General features: G+C 40.2%; 3 protein-coding genes across 9 annotated transcripts; 2 read left to right on the plus strand and 1 right to left on the minus strand.

Annotated features, from left to right (window-relative positions):
- The first annotated feature begins 11 nt into the window (after positions 1-11).
- On the plus strand, positions 12-976 carry LOC6568957 (trypsin). The gene has a single exon (XM_001994980.3). The coding sequence runs from the start codon at positions 37-39 to the stop codon at positions 823-825; it is 789 nt and encodes a 262-aa protein (XP_001995016.1). The 5' UTR covers positions 12-36; the 3' UTR covers positions 826-976.
- A 107-nt stretch (positions 977-1,083) lies between these two features.
- Positions 1,084-7,494, plus strand: LOC6568941 (myeloid leukemia factor). Of its 7 annotated transcripts, none has more exons than XM_001994979.3 (5): positions 1,084-1,276; positions 2,353-2,582; positions 3,014-3,533; positions 4,762-5,019; positions 6,671-7,494. In XM_001994979.3, exons 1-5 carry the CDS (start codon positions 1,221-1,223, stop codon positions 6,831-6,833), a joined length of 1,227 nt encoding a protein of 408 aa, XP_001995015.1. In that variant the 5' UTR covers positions 1,084-1,220; the 3' UTR covers positions 6,834-7,494. The 7 variants fall into 7 exon arrangements, with proteins under 7 accessions (XP_001995015.1, XP_032596887.1, XP_043071894.1 ...); XM_043215959.1 differs by lacking the exon at positions 6,671-7,494 and adding an exon at positions 5,488-5,555 and having other exon boundaries at positions 1,172-1,276; XM_043215955.1 differs by lacking the exons at positions 1,084-1,276; positions 6,671-7,494 and adding exons at positions 2,198-2,286; positions 5,488-5,553.
- Positions 7,435-8,555, minus strand: LOC6568940 (thioredoxin domain-containing protein 15). The gene is made up of 2 exons (XM_001994978.3): positions 8,482-8,555; positions 7,435-8,422 (listed from the first exon to the last, which is right to left on the minus strand). Exons 1-2 carry the CDS (start codon positions 8,519-8,521, stop codon positions 7,563-7,565), a joined length of 900 nt encoding a protein of 299 aa, XP_001995014.2. The 5' UTR covers positions 8,522-8,555; the 3' UTR covers positions 7,435-7,562.
- Between the last annotated feature and the right edge of the window lie 12,120 nt (positions 8,556-20,675).

The raw sequence follows: 20,675 nt of genomic DNA on the forward strand, positions 1-20,675 counted from the left end.
TTAATCTAACATAAGTACAATACTCGATTAAGCGAAATGTCGTCGTCGTCGTATTTGGGAATCATCGTTTTGGGTCTGCTGTCGCTGGTGGCCCACAGCAGTGGCGCCGCCATCAACGGGCGCATTGCCGGCGGAGAGGAGGCGGACATTGCCAGCTATCCGTATCAGGTGTCGGTGCGCCTGGAGACCTATATGTTGCTGCACATCTGTGGGGGCAGCCTCTATGCGCCGCGAGTGGTGGTCACCGCTGCCCACTGCATCAAGGGACGCTATGCATCGTATATTAGGATTGTGGCTGGACAGAATTCGATTGCGGATCTGGATGAGCAGGGTGTCAAGGTGACGAAATTGATACCGCACAGTGGATACAATAAGAAGACGCATGTGAATGATGTGGGCATGATTATCACCGTTGCACCCTTGATCTACTCGGATCTGGTGCAGCCAATCGCTCTGGCTGTGGATATGCCACGAGCGGGCACCCATGCCATGGTCAGTGGTTGGGGCAAGCGGACGGAACAGGATGAGGCACTGCCCGCCATGCTGCGTGCCGTCGAAGTGGAGATTATGGATACCAATACGTGCGGGGCTCAGTACATGACCAAGGATTACACCATCACCGAGGAGATGTTGTGCGCCGGCTTCTTGGAGGGTGGCAAGGATGCCTGCCAGGGTGATTCAGGAGGTCCACTGACTGTGGATGGTGTTCTTGTCGGCATTGTATCCTGGGGTGTGGGCTGTGCCCGCGAGGGCTTCCCTGGCGTGTACACTAGCGTGTTGCACCATTCCGAGTGGATTGAGGAGAAGGCGGAGCCTTATCTATAAAAAATACATATATATGTATGTATATTCAAATGAAAAGCGCAGCGAACAAAGTATGGCGATCAAATTAACTTAACATATATTTTAAAATAAACTTGTTTAACATTTAATCAAATAAAGTGAGCATTGATAAAATATAAGTTTCACTTGAGCAAAATTCAAATATTAACAGCCCTTTCCTTTTTTGCGACAAGTTGGCAGACCTTCACATGTCGGTATTTATTTGTGGTAGTTTTGCCTTTGGTATTTCTGTACTATTGCCACGCGGTCACATCGTCTGTGAGAAAACTCGTGAAGTTTGTTACAAAAAGAAGGAAGATACAAAAATAAGAAATATAAAAAAAAGAAAAACATTTTAATAATTGCAGCAGTGCGTAAACAAGTAAAAATAAACAAATATGTCGATGTTCGGTGCGTTAATGGGCGACATCGATGATGATCTCGGATTCATGAAGTAAGTAAAGAAAAAAAACCTAAGACCTACAAAGTAGTTGTTGTTTTTGGGGCGTGGAAAATTTTTTTGCATTGAAGGTGTGAGGAAAAGTTGTGGCCCTTAAAGCGCAGAGAGAAGCGAGACAATTAATAATACTGCATGTGTGTTGTGTTGTTTTGTGCGGTTTTCACGGTTTTACGTTCACTTCGCTGATTTATGTGCTCCGCTGGGCAAAGCAGAAAACGTATGTGCATGTGTGTAAGTGAGTGTATGTGTGTTTGTACATTTTACACAATACACACACAAAGCAGTTTTTCGTTGTATGCTTGTGTGTGTGAGTGCGCAGCATGCCAGCGTAAAAAGCAGCAGGAAGAAAAGAAGACGACGACGAAGACGAGGGCTCGTAATTAATCGATAATTTCGATTGCACGCTTGCGGCTGCTGTCAATCTAATAAATAATTAAGTTTTAGTTTTCCTTTTCGCTTTTTTTTTTTATGCAACCACAACGCATATGCATTGCGTGCCTTTAAGAAAGTTGCTTTTATTATTTATTGCTTATTTAAATATTTTGATTCTTGCATGTGAACTATTTGATGTATTTATTTAGCTTTTGTTGCATGCACACAAAGTGCATTGTTTTGCCAGTGTTACCATAGATATATATGTATAAAAACAGCTATGTGAAGAAAAACAGCTGTTGCAAATAATTTCATCAATTTAGCAAAGAGAAAAATGCTAGAAATTAGAATTTTCCAGAAGTCTGTATTCTAGTTATCGTTAATTTAACACTTTTAGATTTGAACATGAGTTTCCTAATACGAAAAACCCGACTTATTTTGAACGAAATAAAAGCAGGCTACAAATTTAGTGTATTTGCTTAAGTTTCAGTGCTTTCAAGTTATCTTTAATCGTAAAAAAAAACAAGCAATTCTAGAATTTCATAGACTTTAATTAAAGTTATGAAACGCCAACGAAATTCTCACAGTAAAAAATTGAAAAGCAATTCCGAAACGACGACAGAGACAACAAAGTTCGTTTTGAACTTATTTCAAGTCGGAATAAACTAAACTAATGATTTCATTAACTCTATTCACAGCAACCACATGAACCATCACATGAATGCAATGAATATGCAGATGCGTTCGATGAATCGCTTGATGAACAGCTTTATGCCGGATCCGTTCAATATGCTGGCTCCGTCGCCATTCGATGCCGGCTTCCAGCAGGGAGCGTTGATGGATCGCAGCCAACAGGCGATGGCTCCCATGGGCGGTGGCTTGTTTGGCTTCCCAGCCATGCCTAATTTTAATCGTTTGCTTAATGCCGGTGCGTATAATTCATTTAAATATATACACAACTGGACAGTAAAATAGGTGTGAAGAGAACACAACTTGGTGGCAAGCATCATGCTTGATTGAAAATGATCGCTTTTAGCCAATAACACCAAACGATTATGTTGCTGATACGCACCTTTTAATGTCATTTTTTTCTGACTTGAGAGCATTGTAAAGAAGTTCTCACACCTTCCAATTGTTAATTTTCATTTATCCTAGAGCTTACACTATATTCTATGCTCAGCTATGTAACGATTGCTCAGTTAAGCCTTAATTCTAATGAATTTATTCAAATCTTACATATTGCATAGAAAATCAATATAAAAATTAAAGTTTTCTTAGTTTTTATGCAACTCGCATCTATTTCACTGTCCACCTCAAGATGCATTTTTAAGAAAGATAATAATATTCTTACTACTGCAGACATTGGAGCCAATAATGGAGCTTCATTTTGCCAAAGCACCGTGATGACCATGTCCTCGGGTCCCGACGGTCGTCCACAGATCTATCAGGCCAGTTCGAGCACCAAGACGGGTCCTGGTGGAGTGCGCGAGACACGCAAAACCGTACAGGATTCACGTACGGGCATGAAAAAGATGGCCATTGGTCATCATATTGGCGAACGGGCCCACATCATTGAGAAGGAGCAGGATTTGCGCTCCGGCCAGCTGGAGGAGCGTCAGGAGTTTATCAATCTGGACGAGGAGGAGGCAGAGCAATTTGATCGCGAATTCACCACACGTGCCACACGTGGTATTATGCCACATGGCAACGGTGGAATGCAGGCTATCACGGCTGGTCCGGCTGCTAACAATTCGACGCTGACCATTGAGCCGTTAGATGACGACGACGATGATGATGATTGTGTGATCCAGGAGCCAACACGCTCCGCCGGCCGTCAATTGCCCGCTCTGCCAGCGACGCCAATAGCACCGCATACCAGGTGAGTCCAACTGATAGTTGAAGGATCAATCGATATCCTTGCAAGTCGCTTACAGGTTTTAAAGTGGTGCCTATCAGTCGCCTAAGATTCTGATTCTGATTCTTTGTTAACCATTTGTTGTTTTCCACATGCGACACTTGACTCGAGAGCTTTTGGCGTTTTCTAACACTGTAACTGTTAACATATGCCTTGTGTCGCTGTTAAGGTTAACAGCTGTGTCTGCTAAACACGGCTTAAACATGTTAGTTACAATGCGACTCTTACTTGTAGCTGCCCTTAGAACTACGTTTAAATTTCTTAATTTATTTAACAGTGGCAATTATAAAATATATTTAACAACTCTAATATAATAGTCATAATATGATTAAGGCATCTAAATTTATACACTTGTTTAACAGAGCTTACCTTACTTGTTGTTTAACAGAGCATACAGCTGTTAGTAACAGCGCGCTGCACACTAACAGTTGCATAACATAAGCTTGGCAGCAACATAAGGCATATTCCCTTCCCCCAACACAAATCACGACCTACCACCTTAACAGAGTTAGGCTGTTCCCTTTTTTGTACTACATATTTTGTGAGTAACAATGCCCGCTAAATTTAAACGTTTGTATTTACTTGCAGATACAATAATTACTAAATCAAGCAATGTACATACAGTATATATTTTACTATCTACATACATATATATATATATACAAATGAATCTCTATATCAGAGTCCAAGAAACCTAACAGCATATATATGTATATAAATATCTATATATATGTATTGAATTTAAATTTCTGCTTTTACATTCCTCAACTACGTTAAAAATACAAATACTAAAAGATAAATCAAAAAAGAGAACAATTCTTGAGGTAGGCGGCAAGCAATTTGTTTATTGTTATATATGCTCTCTGATTTTCAAATATATATATACTTTTTGTTTCGAATTGCTTTTATAAGTTTTCAAGTATTTATTTCTTGAATCACTTCATCCATTTAACATACGTTGCGTAAATGAAGACCCAAAACACGCGTTACGTTAACGGATTGCGCTACGCTATGAAAAACTGCTACTGACCCCAAAAAACAATAACACTTATGTGCTTAAGAGTTCCTAAAAAAAGACATAACATACGTTCCACCACCACTCCAAACCCCCTCTCCTCCAAAATGTGTTTTGTTGTAATCTCTTTTACATTTTCTTCGAATCGATTCCATACGACGACGACAACGACAACAGCGACACTGCAGCAGCAGCAACAACGTCGCCCCGCCGCGTCACCGCAACAACAACAGCAGCAGCAGCGAATTCGCCTCCTGTCTACGACCTAACAAACAACAACAACATCTATCATTATGTCAATGCTTCATCATCGCGTCGAGCGTATTTACGCAATGGTCAGCATTTGGCCACGCCCCGTCGCCCACTACGTACGCCGTCATCGTCACCGCTGGCCACCGTTTCCAGTGTTAGTCACAGCATTGCCGCAACGCCAAGGTTTGTTCGCATAGACTACAACAACAACAACTACAACAAAAACGACAACAACAACAACAGCAATAACAACAATAACAATAACCCCCCACAAAAATAGGCCTCTGAGACTAGCCTAAAAATCGTTTAAAAAACCCATAAACGCTTACCCTCTGTTAACAGAAAGTTCACTTTACGTTACGTTGCGTTACGTTGCGTTACGTTACGTTATTTGACGTGTCAAGTTCGATGTAATAACCTCCAGAAATTAACTGCGTTATTGGACTTCTTCACAACGTTATGTTATTTGGCCTTTTCCCCGCTAAAGCTAAAATAGTCGTTACACACTATATATATATAATAAACATATTTAATGTATATATGTTTTTTTTTTTAAATTGTATAACTTAATTAACAAGTTCTCGCTCTATTTCTCTCTCCTCTCTCTCTCTCACTCTCTACCATAATATATATATTTCGATTCTAATGCAGAGATTGGCGTTTGTATAATTCACGTTTCTATCGCAAGTAGAAACACAGATAAAATAAATCAAAAAAAACTATAATCAATATATACTACTACTATATATAAACATAAATATATATATACACATTACGACGTAATATTGAACAACGATCAACGACGCGCTATGTTAACGATAACTTTAGCGACTACGTTAATCCCATCCACCTACTAACAAACAAAGCAACCAACCAATCAGCAAAAGTCACACGGCGTTTTTTACGACGAGCCACAAAATCATCGCTGCGACTGACTTGCATCATACGTCACACGTAACGTTGCGTTACGTGCCACATGTTACGTGTAAGCCTCCGCCACACACGCACACAACAACAACAATAAGCTATGTACATCAAATCTACTACTAATACACATAAGCAACCACACACACACATACAAATACACATTCTCTACGTAGAGCATCTCAACGAATAAGGCGACGTCACACGTAATCAGCATGTTTGCGTATTACGTAAGCCCGTCCCCCCGCCGCGTTGTTGTTGGTCTCTTATATGAATTTTTTTATTGACATTTGTTGACAAATTTCATTACGTTTTATGTTTTAATTGCGCATTGAAATCATCGTTACGTTACACGTTACACTACGCTACGCCTAATTGGTCAACGATACTCATCTACGTACCACGTGACACTACTATCTACGTAAACTACGCTGACAACCAACTCCCAAAACAAAAAAGAAAAAACCAACAAACGACGCTTATCAAAATTCTAACGCTGTTGCTGCTGCTACTGCGCCGCTGCTGTTGTCTTACGTTGGGACTGCAACAACAACAACATATATTAACTACTGCGTACCTTTTCACCTCACGTAACGGTGCCCGCTCGTCTACCCCGCCCCAACCCAACCCCTCGCTCATCCAGCTTAAGCCTGTTTGCTCATTAAAAAGCTCGCTCTCTCTCGCTCTCCCACTCTCTCTCATTTTGAATAACACACATTTCGCCTCGCATTGCTGTCACCATTTTTATGAAAAAATTTACTTTCGAATTGGAATTACTCTCTTTCTCTCTCTTTTACGTTGTCATATCTTATTTTGTTTGCGTATTGTTGTGCCCTTACGTCCTTACGTATTGTTGAATTGGCTTTAAAATTGAAATTAATATTTTATTCTCTTTGTTACAAACACACAGCATACATCCACATCCCTATGCGGCAAATCATGTAGCCGCTCGTCGCCAGCAGCGTCTGAAGCATCATCATCACCAGCAATCCAATTCCAACTCTAGTTCCAATGGAGGTGAGGATGCGAATGAGCCACGTCTCAAATCGGCCAAGCGAAACAAGCCTCAATAATCGGATATGGGGAAATTAAACACACACACACATACCTAGATACCCACCACACACGCATACACACACACAGATGTAGACAGTTATAATTTAGCAGCCGCCCCCAATTGCAAAGCATCCACACTACTAGTACGTTTATCGATAAACGATTACAATGCTTAATAACATAGCAACAACATAATGACAGAATTGAATATGCAGTTTCGCGTGCTTCTCCACAAATTGAAAATGACAAAATATTTGATGTGGTTTTTCGCACGCAAATCTGCCAAACAAAAAAGAAACCAATCTATATCAATATAGTTTTTTTTTTGTGTTTCCATTTCAGGCAACTGTTGACACACACACACACCCACACACTCAGACACACTCTTAAAACTGTTAATGCAAATTTTTAGTTGTATTAAAGATTAAAGAAACTATTGAATAATATTGAAAGCACTAAGCTTAAGTTTTGCATATAAAATATTCAACGAGAATTTAGTTTGTTTTTTCGAAATAAGTAAGCTTTACATTTTGCAGAGACAAATTTGAAAAAAAAGAACGGAAACTAAACTATAAAATCCCAAATATGCATATGTAATTAATTATAAGGCAATGAGCGTAAATGTTAATGTGAATTTAATTAAACGAAAATATACATTACAAACACGTAGTCAAGTTATTTAGTCTGTTATTTATTACTGGAACTAACCCCTCCCCGCCCCCTACTAATGACACCAAAATGAAAAATTAGTCAATCATTTCCATTTGGGTCTCTTCGGATTCGCGCCAATTGCGTTGCACCATTTCCACCAGCTGCTTCCAGAAGAGAGTGCGCCGCACATAATTCCCCAGGCAGACGATGATGAATCCCCAGGAGAGGAATAGATACAAATCGGTTTTGTGACCCGGCTCCGTTGGCACCGGGCCGTTTGCAAAATTCGGTTGAATAAGATGAAAGTCAATCGGACGAATATTCGTGTGTCGCGTAATGAATGTCACCACATTGTCGTCTCCATCGTATTTGATCAGCGGTCTGCCCTGGTGGAAGATCATCAGCGTTGGCAGCGAAATGATGCCAAACTCGGCATTGAATCGGGTAAATTGTGATGCATCAATGTAGCCAATGGGCAGCGTGGGAAACATATGTGGCAACAAATTCACAAGCTTTGCCACCCGAGCACATGACAAACTGAACGGTGTGCAGAAGTACATGACGACACAGCTTCCGGCTTCGTGGCGTTTGGTGGCATTCCCAATGGGTTTGAGCAGCGTTAGAATCTCCTTGGCTGTTTTCGGTATTAGCACGCTTGGATGTACATCACTATCGTTGCCAGCTTGCGACAGATCGCGTTGCAGGCATTTCAATAATATCGGTGGGCGACGCTGTTGCGGCGCCTCCGACAGATGGGCAATGTGCTCGTCGTCCGGCACACACGTGTGACGATCGCGCATCAGCGCGTACGACTGGAAGCTGTAGTCGCATTGGCCGCGCGACAAGCTGCCCGTCGCTGGCGTCGTCGTCCCATTCATGCTAAGATATAGGTCAAAGTATTGGAGCGCAGCCAGCATGCCAGTAATGTCCCCGTGCGCTGTTGCCGCACATATCCCTGTTAAGCACACACCTCTGTTAGAGCAATGCGATATGTGTATGTTTGTTAAAACTCACCCAGTACCACTAATGTTATTAATTTTGTATTTGCGTGCATTTTCAGCTGTTTTGTTTTTGCGACAATGTGACCGCATGTACGCAGCTGTGAAATAACGAGAGGTAAAATATACTAAGTTTTGTGGCTTGTTAAAAATACCAAATGTCAAGTTTATAACACAATGGCAATAATATCAAAATTAAATACCACCTTTGTTTGCTGCCTTACAAAAGCTGACGGCTATGAGCATTTTAAGTCTTACATTTATTTCATAGACTTAATATAGTGAGTGCCAAAATGTATGTGCCCGCAAGTTGATGTGTTGTTATTGCCCTTTAGTTCCCCGACTGACTGACTGCATTGTTGCAATTATGCAGGGTCATAAGCAAGCGCATAGCCAACTGTGGACACAAAGATAAACCGTTACTCTGCATACATTAGGTGAGCAGCGCTTGCAAAATACCCTAACCAAATGAACAGCACTGTAAGCTAACTGCTACAAAATAATTAATGAGAGTTGCAGGTGAAAAAGAAACGTGTTTACTTTCCATGTGCAATTAGTGCATATTCATACATTATATTACATTATTATATATTATATAGTCTATGTACGGGTATAACAAAGTCAAGTTCAGACTTTGTTGTTGCTGCTGATGCTGCTCCATATTTTATTTTCCCTTTTGCCATTTTTAAAACCGGCAACATCAATTTATCATGCTGAAGTGGTGTCCATATAAGCGGAAGCTGTACAACAACAAGCTGCCTGCTATGGACAACAGCAGCAACAACAACAGCAACATCAACAACAGCAGCAAGTGTTTACGTAAGAGGGAGTTGCGGGGGGTGTCACAACTATTTTCAACATTGTGCACACATTTCATTCATTGAGTGTGCAGCATGTTGAGCATATTTACAACTACTTACAACAGACGCAGACGACGCTGTTAAAAAGGGGCACTTTATGCGCACAAAAAGGGGGCACTTTTATTTGATTTTATTCCTGTTCTTGGTTTTATGTTTATATATATTCGATTTTATGACGAGTACAAGATACGCTCATAATTATGCAGTTATTGTACGGAGAGTAAATCAAATAAATTTCAATTGAATTCTCTTTTATATTTGCCATTTTTGCCTGCGAATGCTTCAAGTTATTTACAACTTCAAATAAAGTTGGTGGGCGGCCAAAACGCCAAGATTTTTGGCCTCTCTGACTTTTCTCTAGCGGAGCAGTGGAAGGGGGAAGAGTTGTCGAACTTTTTGCCAGCATTCGATATGTGACGACAGCAACAACAACAAGGAAAGCTCTCGATGCGCTTTTCTTCGCAATTGATAAAGATAAGACCAAGTATAAGTTGATTGCTTTCTCTCTCTCTCTCCCTCCCTCTCTCTCCCTCTCTCTCTCTCACTCTAAAACTTTTGGCCAACCTTTGCGGTTGCTCTTAAGTTGGGTTTGCCCAGCATTTTGTGACAATTTATTTTCTATGCTTTGGCGTTTTGCTTTCAACAAATCGAAAAACTATTAAATTGGGCTGTGAGCCAATATAAAAAAAACAGCAGCATCAAACATAAAGAAGAAGAAGAAGTAGGAATTACCAGCATGAAAAGTCGCTGCTTTGTATACACTAACCAAAATTATGTAATTAAATTGAATATATATAAATTTTATTAAAGCGGAAAGTAGTTTATTTGTATTTCAAGGTTTATTTTTCATTAAAAAAAAATATATATGTAAATTAAATTTAATTGCAAGCCTCAGCTAAAAGCTCAACACTTGCAAAGCGCATTTAAGGATGGCAGTTTTGTGTGTTGCTCAACACTGGCAACGCCGTTGGTAGTCGCGGTTGACTCCAGTCAAGTCACGCGATTGTGGCCAGGCCTTGACACATTTGATATCGCAGCAACTTTTCACCTTTTGCACGGCGTTGACAGGCCTTCGAGGACGCCGAGGACATCTGTTTAATTGGATGTGGATTTGGCAACTGGCAGTTGCAGTAGCAGCAGCAGTTGCAGCTGAGTTGCCCGATAAGATCTCTAAACAGCGAGACGAAGACCTCAATTGCTGCAGCACCTATGTGGCATGCAACATGCTTTTGTGGCAACTATGCAAACAGACATTAGACACCAACGACTATCTTTTTGTCGATCTGTAAATAAAAAAGGTGCATTGAAAAGAGTTGCGTTTATTTTCTCACATTGGTCTGGCAACGCTCTTCACACTAAACTAATTAAAAAGTTTTCGCTTCCCTCTCTTCCTCTTCCTCTCTCCCTATCTTTTTCTCTCTCTATGTGGTCCATATGGCAATGTGTTCTCTTGAGTACCGTTAGCAGCGGCATAAATTACGCATTGAAATCACGTAAATGTTGGCAAATTTAATCAGTCTGGCATCGTACACAGTTCGCCTGGCTACTAAGCAAAAATTAAATTTACCAACATAACCAAATAAAATATAAAAAAAAAACGGAACACACCAAATCCGTACTAAAAAGAGCAATAATAAAAAATAGAAAAACAGGCAACAAAAAATGTCAGTGTCAACGGTACAAAAAATTTGCACACAGCTACGTGACTTCAATTTCTCACTCAACCTCAACACACACACAAACACACACACACACAGTCGCACTCACACATATACACACCGTTCCAAGAGGTGTACGAGTGTATTAGTGTGTTGTGCTTTTTTGTGGCTATTTCTTTTTTTTTCTTATTTTGGGGATTGTTGCTTGGCACTGCACAAGTTTTAATCCTTTGCACTTTTGTCAATGTCAAACTGTGGAAATCCCCATGCCCCCCTCTTCCCCATACCCCTCCCAATGGACAACAAACAAGCAGAGAAAAACCGATAAAACAGGAAAGATACCAAATAGAAAGGAACTCAATGTTTATATATGCCCTAACCAGTTGTCTGATTCCTAATTGATCAAGCTGATTTAAAATGAAATATTTGTGTTTTATAGTTGCTTTTACAACAGATTATTTTTCTGTATTACGACTTGTTTCTCTAACAAATTTGTAATTAAGTTTTGTTTACTTTCTCTTTTGTTAAAAAACAGGAAAGGAACTCAATGTTTATCTGATTCCAGATTGATCAGCTTGGCTTATAGGTAAATAATTCGGTTTTATGGTTGCTCCTACAAATTAAATGAATATTCTCTGTTATACGATTTGTTTCTCTATTGAAGTTTAGTCGAATTCTTCATTTTAAAACAGAATAATAATCTTTTATGGTTGCTTTATTAAAAAGAGGAGTTTTTTCTATAATTTCTTGCCTAATTTTAGGACTTTTTAAAAACCCACTATTTATAATATAGAGTATTTAATATACAAGTATGTATATGTATATCAAAGATTGCGTTGCAAACTTGACAAGATGTGTGTGTATGTGTCAATCGAACCTTTGGAGTGTGGCACGAACAACGCCTGTGCCACATGCTCGTTTCAAATAGTTTGTCGCCACAATGACATTTCAGTTTGTCCTAAAAAAAAAAACAAAAACAAAAGGAAAATAAATGGGATAGCCAATAAAATTAATTGATTTTGAGGTTTTCCATTTGCCGTGTGCCGAGCAATTTTGATTTTTAGCCCTGACAGTTGACCGCATTTGACAGACACCAAGGGAGTTGGAGGGGTGCATGAGGAGGGAGAGGTTGGGTTGGGGTTGTAAGGGGGGAGATGAGGTGGCTTAAATGTGAATTGCTTTTTCAAAATTGATCTGGCTTAAAGCCTGTGACAACATTTCCTACATTTTTTGCATTTATTTTTTTGTGGCTGTTTATCCAACTTTATTGAGAGATGTTCAGAGTTCTTCTTCTTCCTCTCAGCATATTTTTAGCCACTTTTATAGATGGGGCGATGAGTCACGATTGTGACGGGCAGCGAATAAGTGTCAATTTGATACAGGACATGCCCCCAGCTGTCCCTCCCTCCCCCACCTGCCACCACCTACTTCATGCCTCTTTCCTTAGCCACCGTCATCCACTTGCCACAAGCTGATTTCTACGCCGCTCGCATTATCAATTATGCGTTAGCATTGCCTGTTCCCCTTGCCCCCTCTGGTCTCCTTGTCCGCCTGTCTTTTTGTCGCCGTGTCCCTGTCCGAGTCCTGTAAACTTGGCAATTTATTTGCACCGGAAACTCAACATAAATCAAACTAATTTCTCCAGGGATTTTTGAACAAGTTTCGACGTGTCGCTCGACTGCGGCTCCTGTCTCACTCTGTGTGTGTGTGTGTTTGTGTGTGTGTATAATTGTGTGTGTTGTTGTTGGGCACGTGTTTTGGGGCATAGCAAATTGAATTTGTCGCGCCATGTTGCATAATTTGTGGCCCATTGTGCGTCTAATTGGCCAAAATGTAAGCGACCAACAAGGAGCGACTCCTTTTGAACTCTTCTTGACATTTCCCAATGCATTTTTTCGCTGAAAAAGTTTTTTATGCCATACGTCTACTTCTTGTAGACCAGTCTAGACTCGGATCTGCTGCAAATTGACAATTAAGGGGCTCTCTGTTATTATTTTTTAAATCCACCCTATGCATATTAAAAGTGGGTAGTAGAAAACGTTCAAATGTTTCCAAGTGTTTTTTATCGATACAAAAAAGGAATAAATTAACAGTTTTTTGGGCGAGCTTTTTGACCGCAAGCTTAAGCACATCTCAAGCTATGAGTGCTCTTCCTTTGAGCACTTTACGTTTATTTTGGATTGCAGAGCTGTAAGCAGTGGATCACCAGTTGAGCTTTAATCTTCGCTGAGTGGTGTTATTTCTAAGAGGGAGCATTATAAGTGGGAGCTTGAGAGATAACTCAACAGCTCACCCCATTAGTGAAAGCTGCTGTGGAACCTCTGGCATTAGTTTCGCAGCCTGCCGCCAGGGAGCGACTCTGCAGAGAACGAGCTTTGTGGTTTGTGTGAGTGCAGAGGTAACCTAAGTGTTCTGAATTCTCCTACATTAGTTTCACACTCTGCCGCTAGAGAACGCGTATGCAGACAGCGAGCCATAAAGGTAAGTTAAAAGAGCCGCACGCTCTCAGCACAGGCGCTCTATAGAGTGATAGAGTGTAGTGTGGGAGATAATTTAAGATTTCTCGATCCTCCCACATTAGTTTTGCTCTCTGCCGCTAGATAGCGCACATGTTGAGTGCGTATCATATAGTTAGTGTCAGTGTTCACCATTAGAGAGCGCTTATGGCAAGTGCTTCTCATGTGGATCGTGTGAGTGTGGGACTTAATCAATGTGTCTTCGGAGTGTTCTCTTCTTAAAAGCTCAGAGTGCGTCTGCCAAGTTAATGCAGAGTGCATTAAGGCTGAGAACACTCGCCTCGCTGTTCGATTGTGCTTCTGTGCAAGCAAAGCTCAGCTTGATCGATATTACATGTGGATTCTGTTTTCATTGTTCTCCTTCTTCTACTGATAGCTGTTAAATGGACCAGGAGCAAAACAAATGCGAAATAAGCTAAGTGAATTTTCTAACATGTATTGCTTAAAAGCTAAAAGCATTGTTCTAACATAAAAAGCACATATTAAATGTTAACTTAAATGGAATCTAGAAATATGTGCACCTTAGGCAAAGTTCGAGATAGAACATCGTATGTAGTAAATTTGTGTGTGTGTGTGTGTGTGCAGCTGCTTGTTGTACAGCTTTTTGTAATTTTCGAAAACAATTTCCTCATCAGCAGCAGAGCGAGCAGGTGGGGGGAGGTGAAATAAGTGCAACCACATCGTCAACATCGTCGTCTTGTCGCCTGTTTTGGTTTCAATGCTCGCGGCGCAATTTGCGTGCTAACCACGCTTTTCCCTTAACTACGCCCTCCCTCCCCCTAGTCCACAACCGACTCCCCACCTGCTACCCCCCTCCCCACTCTATGTAGTAGTTATCTGCTGGGAGTGAAACCACCTGCCGTTTGTTGCCAAATTGAAAATGTTGAAAAGATGTCGGCAAAAGTTGCAACACAATGTTTTCCTCCCTTTTTCCAGTTGTTGTTGTTGCTATTTTTGGCTAATGATGTTGAGCTAATAAATGCAGCTTGCAGCAGCAAAAGCCGCCACAAAATTGGTTCATCGCAAAATATTTGCATAATGATTAAAAAGCAAAAGTTGCTGGGAAACTGGCACAAGAACTAGTTTATTTCTCTTTTTTCCAATGGATTTAAGCTGAATGCAAAAATTTCCAAAATGTATGCATTAAAATATGTTTTTAATCCTTTTAATTTAAGCAGCATCATTTTCATACTCTCTCTGAATTATATATTTCTATAGCTCTAAAGCGCTGTCAAACCGTTTTCAGTTAATTTAAAAAGGGTCATTTCTGAGATGTGAAAAGCTTGACATCAGTTTAAGCATAATATTTAAAGCAAGAACTTAATTTAAGTGGTTGCTGAATTCTCATCTATATCAAATTGTTTAATGCTAAAGAAGCAAAGCTACGATTTGATTTAAAGTGTATTTAAATATTTTGTACATTTCGATGTTGCCACACTTGAGTTGTTTGAAGCTGCACGCGTTAAGCTCAGTGCTGCGACTGACCACAGACTGACACTTGAGCACGGCGCATTGGGCATGCCTAATTAATTATTTTGATTACTTTGCGATTAATTGAATGACACGCCTCCTCAACACCACCCAGCCCTCTCCACTTCTGCATAGAATTTGCAGTGCATAATAAATGTCGAAATGAAATTGCGCGTGAAACAATGCATTTCCGGTTTGTACACATGCCACTTCGCTGCCCCCTCCCCGCCAAAAGCTGAATGCCACCTCAAACATTCACATTGACATTTGCGTTGCTTCCGTTGCAACTGTATTTTTTTTCGCGCGCCAACTTTGCTAGCGATTCACACGCCCAACTGTTGGACGGGGAGGGGGTGGGGCAAGGGAGGGGTGTTGCAAGTCCTGCCTAGCATTGGAAACTGTTGAAACGGTTGGCTGCTTTATGTTGTCATTCCATTAATTATCGTTCGTTATTTCAACTTTTAGCATAGAGCCCAGCTTTTTCTCTTCATTTATGTTTTTTATATTCTCTCTTTTTCTGTTTTTTTTTGTTTTTCTGTTTTTTCTGTTATTTTTTGTTGTCATTGTGCGCCGTCTGCACTTTACAAATACTTCATAACATTTGACAAGCTTTTCCTTTAGTCTCATTTTGTATTTTTGTTTTTTACTGTTTTGAGTCTTTTATTTCATTTAAACTGTTTTTTTTTTTTATTTTTGGTTGGAGGGTATTTTATTTTTGTGTGGTGCCAACGCCTTTTGTTTGCACATTAAATGGCGTCGCTGGTGTTGGCCATCTGTATTGTGTGTGTGTGTGTGCGTGTCGGTGGTCTGGGTAATGAATTACTAGCCACATGGTTTTTGCGCGCTCCAACCGTTGTTCGCTGCAACAATGACATTGCAATTTTTAGCCAACGTCAGCAATGTCAGGGGCATTGAGTGAGAGCGACGAGGAGCGGGGTGGGTGGTTAGGGGTAGGTCTGGCGCCCAGAGGCAGGCGTCATAGGCAGGCGCGAAATTATGCGGCTTTAATTGCTCACAAATTGTTATACAGCCTGACACAAGCAATTTTAAAGTGTTGCTAACGTTTTAAAACAATATTCTAGGAAACGATTACGAGTTATCGATAAATATTTTACTATTGCATTGATTATATCTGTGCAAAGTAATAAATAATAAGATCAATCATTGGTAGACGTTTTGGGTGCACTTTTAGTTATATAACGCATTGATATTATTAGTCCATGTGAATAGACTGTGGCACCAACTTATAACATTTAATGCAAGCTTTATATTTAATCGATTACATTATCAGTTTTCGATTTACAAAATAATCATCAAAGTCCCCCGGAAATCGACCTTAAAGGAATATCATTCAGAAGACTGCAGTGTTTTTCTTGTTATTTTTAAATAATTTTGAAATATATAGAAACAAAATTTCTTTAAATGAGCAAGGCTTTTCTCTACTTATCAATTAAAACTCGCTTCTAAAGTGGAAAATTTGTGAAGCGAGCATTTAAGCAGACAACGAACACTTTTTCATTGATTTGTTTTCAGAAGTTGTTAAGCATCGATTGAATGTTTTTATTTCTTGCAGCCATTAGTCTATTGCTACAAGCTACAAGCTGTGGGCGGTGCCACGCCTACTAATTGGAGGGCGGGGTGTGCAATAAATCATGCTGCTGTACCTATTGGGGCAAGCAACACACACACACACACATACACACACATACACATCCAGCTACTTTGATTCATTGCAGAAATGGGGAAGAGGAAGCATCAACCGGATGATAAATAATAAGCAACAAAGGCTGACAGCAACAATCACAGTTGCCTCTATTGGGATGTCTACATTTTGTAGCAACAAGCAACAACCAACAAAAAAAAAACAAATTAACCATCATACGGGGGGTGGGGCCAGTGGAGCTGGGGAGCCAATGGAGCAGGCAGCGGGGTCATGTGGCAGGTTTGTATTAGTTTGACCTGTGACTTAACCTTTTCATTTATCAACGCATTTTGATCGGCAGACAAAAGTCTAATACATTAATTTTATTTGCCCATTTCAAATTGAGGACATTTCCTCTGACAAGAGGGGGCATGTACTCCTCTTCCGGCAACTCGCAGCTCGCACCTCATCTATGGGCATGGTCTCTTCGTGTGCACAGTTGGCATTTATCTTGAATCGAGTTGAGTGACACTTTTTGTATCGCAACAGAATTCAATTTGTTTTATTGATAACACACACAATGAGTGGCAAACACAATACAGTAATAACAACATACAGTGAACACATGCTTGGGGCACGAATTATATGACTCTTTGATGTGCTTCCCTTTTCAAGCAGGAATTCAATGCGATTCTAAATAAAGAATTTGTTTAGCTTGTAAATAATTTGCTGTTGTTTTTATATAAAACCAATGGAAATATTCCATGGATTATATTAGATGAAATTTTTCTTATCTTCAAAAGAATAATAATGAAAAGATCGAAATCCAAATTTCAAATTCCAGTTCATGTACCGAATATACCCTTTTTACTTAGTGTATAAAAAAGTTCTTAAAAGTCTTTAGATATACAAACAGAAAAAAAAGAAGAGAAGAAGTCACACACAAGATTCTTATTGGCCTTATCGAATTGTGGTCAGCGCCACATTTATCACAGTGCCTCTGAGAATTTATGGGCATCTTAGGAATTTTCATTTATTAGCCCGTCAGAGGACTACGTACATATCTGTAAGGTATATATATATATATGCTATATATATATATAATATGTATGTGAATAGTTGTATGTTTGAGTGTGGTTGTGGAATATACGCTAATTGTTTGCACAACTCATGCAATTTTGCTTAATTTGTTTGCATTTGCTGCAAAGCACGCTAAAAGAGACCTAAAGCAACATTTTTCTCATTTCGTTGCAATATTAAACAGTTAAAGGATTTTCAGATTGCAACCGTTGTGTGTGGCAAGTGAATGGAGAGATGCTGGTGCTGCCCCTGCCACTGTTGTTTCTGTTGCCGACGGCCAGTCACGTTGTGCGTCCTGCATTCTGTGAGCTGCTCCCTGCTCCTACTCCAGCTCATGCTCCGACTCCGTCTCCTGCTGCTCCGTATTTTAGCTGCCTGTCAGCATTTTGTCTGACCACCCGCCCCGCGCCCACCCCGTTTCCCAACCCACTTCTAAACGTAGCCACAGACATTTGAAGAGCTGACTGTGGCTCCGGCTCCGGTTGCTGCTGATGGTGGTGTTGGCGGTGGTGGTGCTGCCGCTGCTCCTAGATGCTACCTCAAATTGTTGGAGCAACACACAAAGTTTATTTAATTTTTGTACACTGTGATCTCCGCTAACCTCTCTCTTCACTCTCCTCTCTCTCTCTCTCTTTCCCTACGTGCCCCTTTCTACGTGCCCCTTTTTGACTTTGTTGATTAAAACAAATTGCGCGCTGTTTCAAGTGCGGCAGACGTCCGTTCGTCTGTCCGTCGGTCCAACAAAGCAAAGCCAAGTCAAGCCAGTTGCTGGGTTCCATCTCCAGTGAAGGATTCCTTTGGACCGCATCTTCTGGCTACGCGGGTTGGTGTCTCCAGACGCTTCGTCTGGGTGTCAGGATTAAATTGGTTTTATTAGACAACTAGTCGGATTGACTGAGCGCTGCTGCTGCGGCTGCTGCTTAATTTTGATAGTTGTCAAAATAGCTTTTTAATACCATTTAACAATTTGTACAGCGGGCTTTGAGTTGATTATAAAGACAAAAAGTTTAAAAATTAATTTAATCTTAGAGCACTTTTGCATTTTTTGTATTTTGAGTTAGGCACACAAAAACTTAGCTTCATTTAAAAATTAAGTAGGAATCGATTAAAGATTTTCTTTTGAGCTGCTTTTTTCTTATTATTTTTATGTGTACAAATATTTATTTTTCTATTTAGCTTCTATAGTTTTTTATTATGTGGCATCTGTGAAAGGCTCACTTATAACACGTCAAGAGAAAAAGGGTTTTATCATTTGCTTGTGTCACTTTATTGTACTGTATTATCTCTAAAGTATGCACTTTGATATTTCCCAACAAGATAGTTGAGTTATTTACTTAATTTTAGGCTACTCTTTTTTTTTTTTTGTGTTTTCAGACAATTGGAATTTCGGCTTTTTGCAAATGGGATAAAGCTTTCAACTTTAGCTAATTAGTTTCTCGAGTGCACAATACACAATTCGAGTTGAGTTGATTCTGTCTCCATCGTCATCGTCATCATCATCATTATTATGTTGTTGTTTTGATTGTTGTTGTTGATTTTCCCCCTTTTTCTTTTTCGTTTTGGCCACGAGCATCGAATTTGTTGGCAATTGTCATAACTTTAATGCAATTAACCCTTTGCCTTTGGAGGTGACCCAAGCACGCTTATCAGGCGCACAGCATCAGACCAACGAGTGGAAAGCGTACGAAAAAGGGATAGATAAAGAGAGGAGAGAGGAGAAAGGGAGAGATAGAGAGAGGAAGTGAGCAGAGGTGAGAATAAGTGAGAAGAGGGGGCATTTTAGTGGGCGAAAAAAAGAGTAAATACAGCCATAGAGTAAACCTAAATATTTAATTAGGATTATAACGAAGCGAGCTTATCGCAATACACTTGCAGCACGAGACAGGCAAAGAGTGGGGCCGAGTGAGGCAGAGAGGGGCGGAGGGGGGCGAGTGCAGAGCGGAGGCATCAAAGTGATGAGGGAGAACAGCAAACGACGAATGTCAAAAGACACCGCGTTTCCTGACATCAACGTCGACCTGCGGGCAAAACTTGCTGCTGTCTCAGCCAGCAAACTGTCTGCCTCGACGTGTGTGTGTGTTGCGTGTGTGTGTGTCTGCGTGTTGCGTTTTCGCTTATGCCGTTTCACTTTTCGTTGACTTAATTTAATTAATTTGCCTGGCCCAAAGGGTCGTCCAATATATGTGTGCTGCTTGCCTCTTGCCTTGCCATTCTCTGCCTGCATTTTGTTTTTGTTGTGTGTGTTGCGTATACGCCATGTTGCAGCCTAGTGAATTTGACTACAGACTCTAAAAAATATGTATCTGCATATATATATGTATATAGTGTACGTCTATCGATGTGCAGTTTAGGGCGGCATCATCGTCTCTCCGCTGTTGCCGTGTGTAATATGCTGTAAATAATGTAAATCCAATTTTTGCGCTGTTCTTCTGTGTCCTTTGCCCTAAGCTCAACTTTGTTGCACGTATTTCAATTTGTCATTCAGTTTGTGGCAGGCATAAGAACATGGCACATTTGAGCAGGGAAGGTAATCAGTAAACGCAGCCAAATCCTTTGCATTTATAGCATTTGCTATTATTTTGTGTTGTTAGGGTATTTAAAGTTCAGTGTTGGACCATTTTCTGTATTTTTCCCATTGCGATTGCATTACTTAACCCTAACCAAAATGTCTAGGCCTCTTTCTGCTTCCTTTTTGGGGTTCTCCCTTTTTTTTTTTGGGTTTTCTTTCCTCCTTTTTTTGTTGTAAGCCAAAGACGAAATAATCAAGTAATGAAACTGCCTGCCACAGAGCATGAAAGATAAGACAGATTTGTTATCTCTGGGTTGGGGCGCCGTCTAAAATATCCTAGCAGACATATTAATTAATCTGTGTTTCTATGGCAGCTGTATCATATTGCAATCGTATCTCCACAATTAAGGAAGTAACTTTCGTGTGCAGCTTATTTTTTACTTTATTAACCATTTTTTTACATTATATTTTGTAT

The sequence above is a fragment of the Drosophila grimshawi genome, unplaced genomic scaffold (assembly GCF_018153295.1).
Source record: "Drosophila grimshawi isolate 15287-2541.00 unplaced genomic scaffold, ASM1815329v1 contig_1367, whole genome shotgun sequence".
Taxonomy (NCBI): domain Eukaryota; kingdom Metazoa; phylum Arthropoda; class Insecta; order Diptera; family Drosophilidae; genus Drosophila; species Drosophila grimshawi.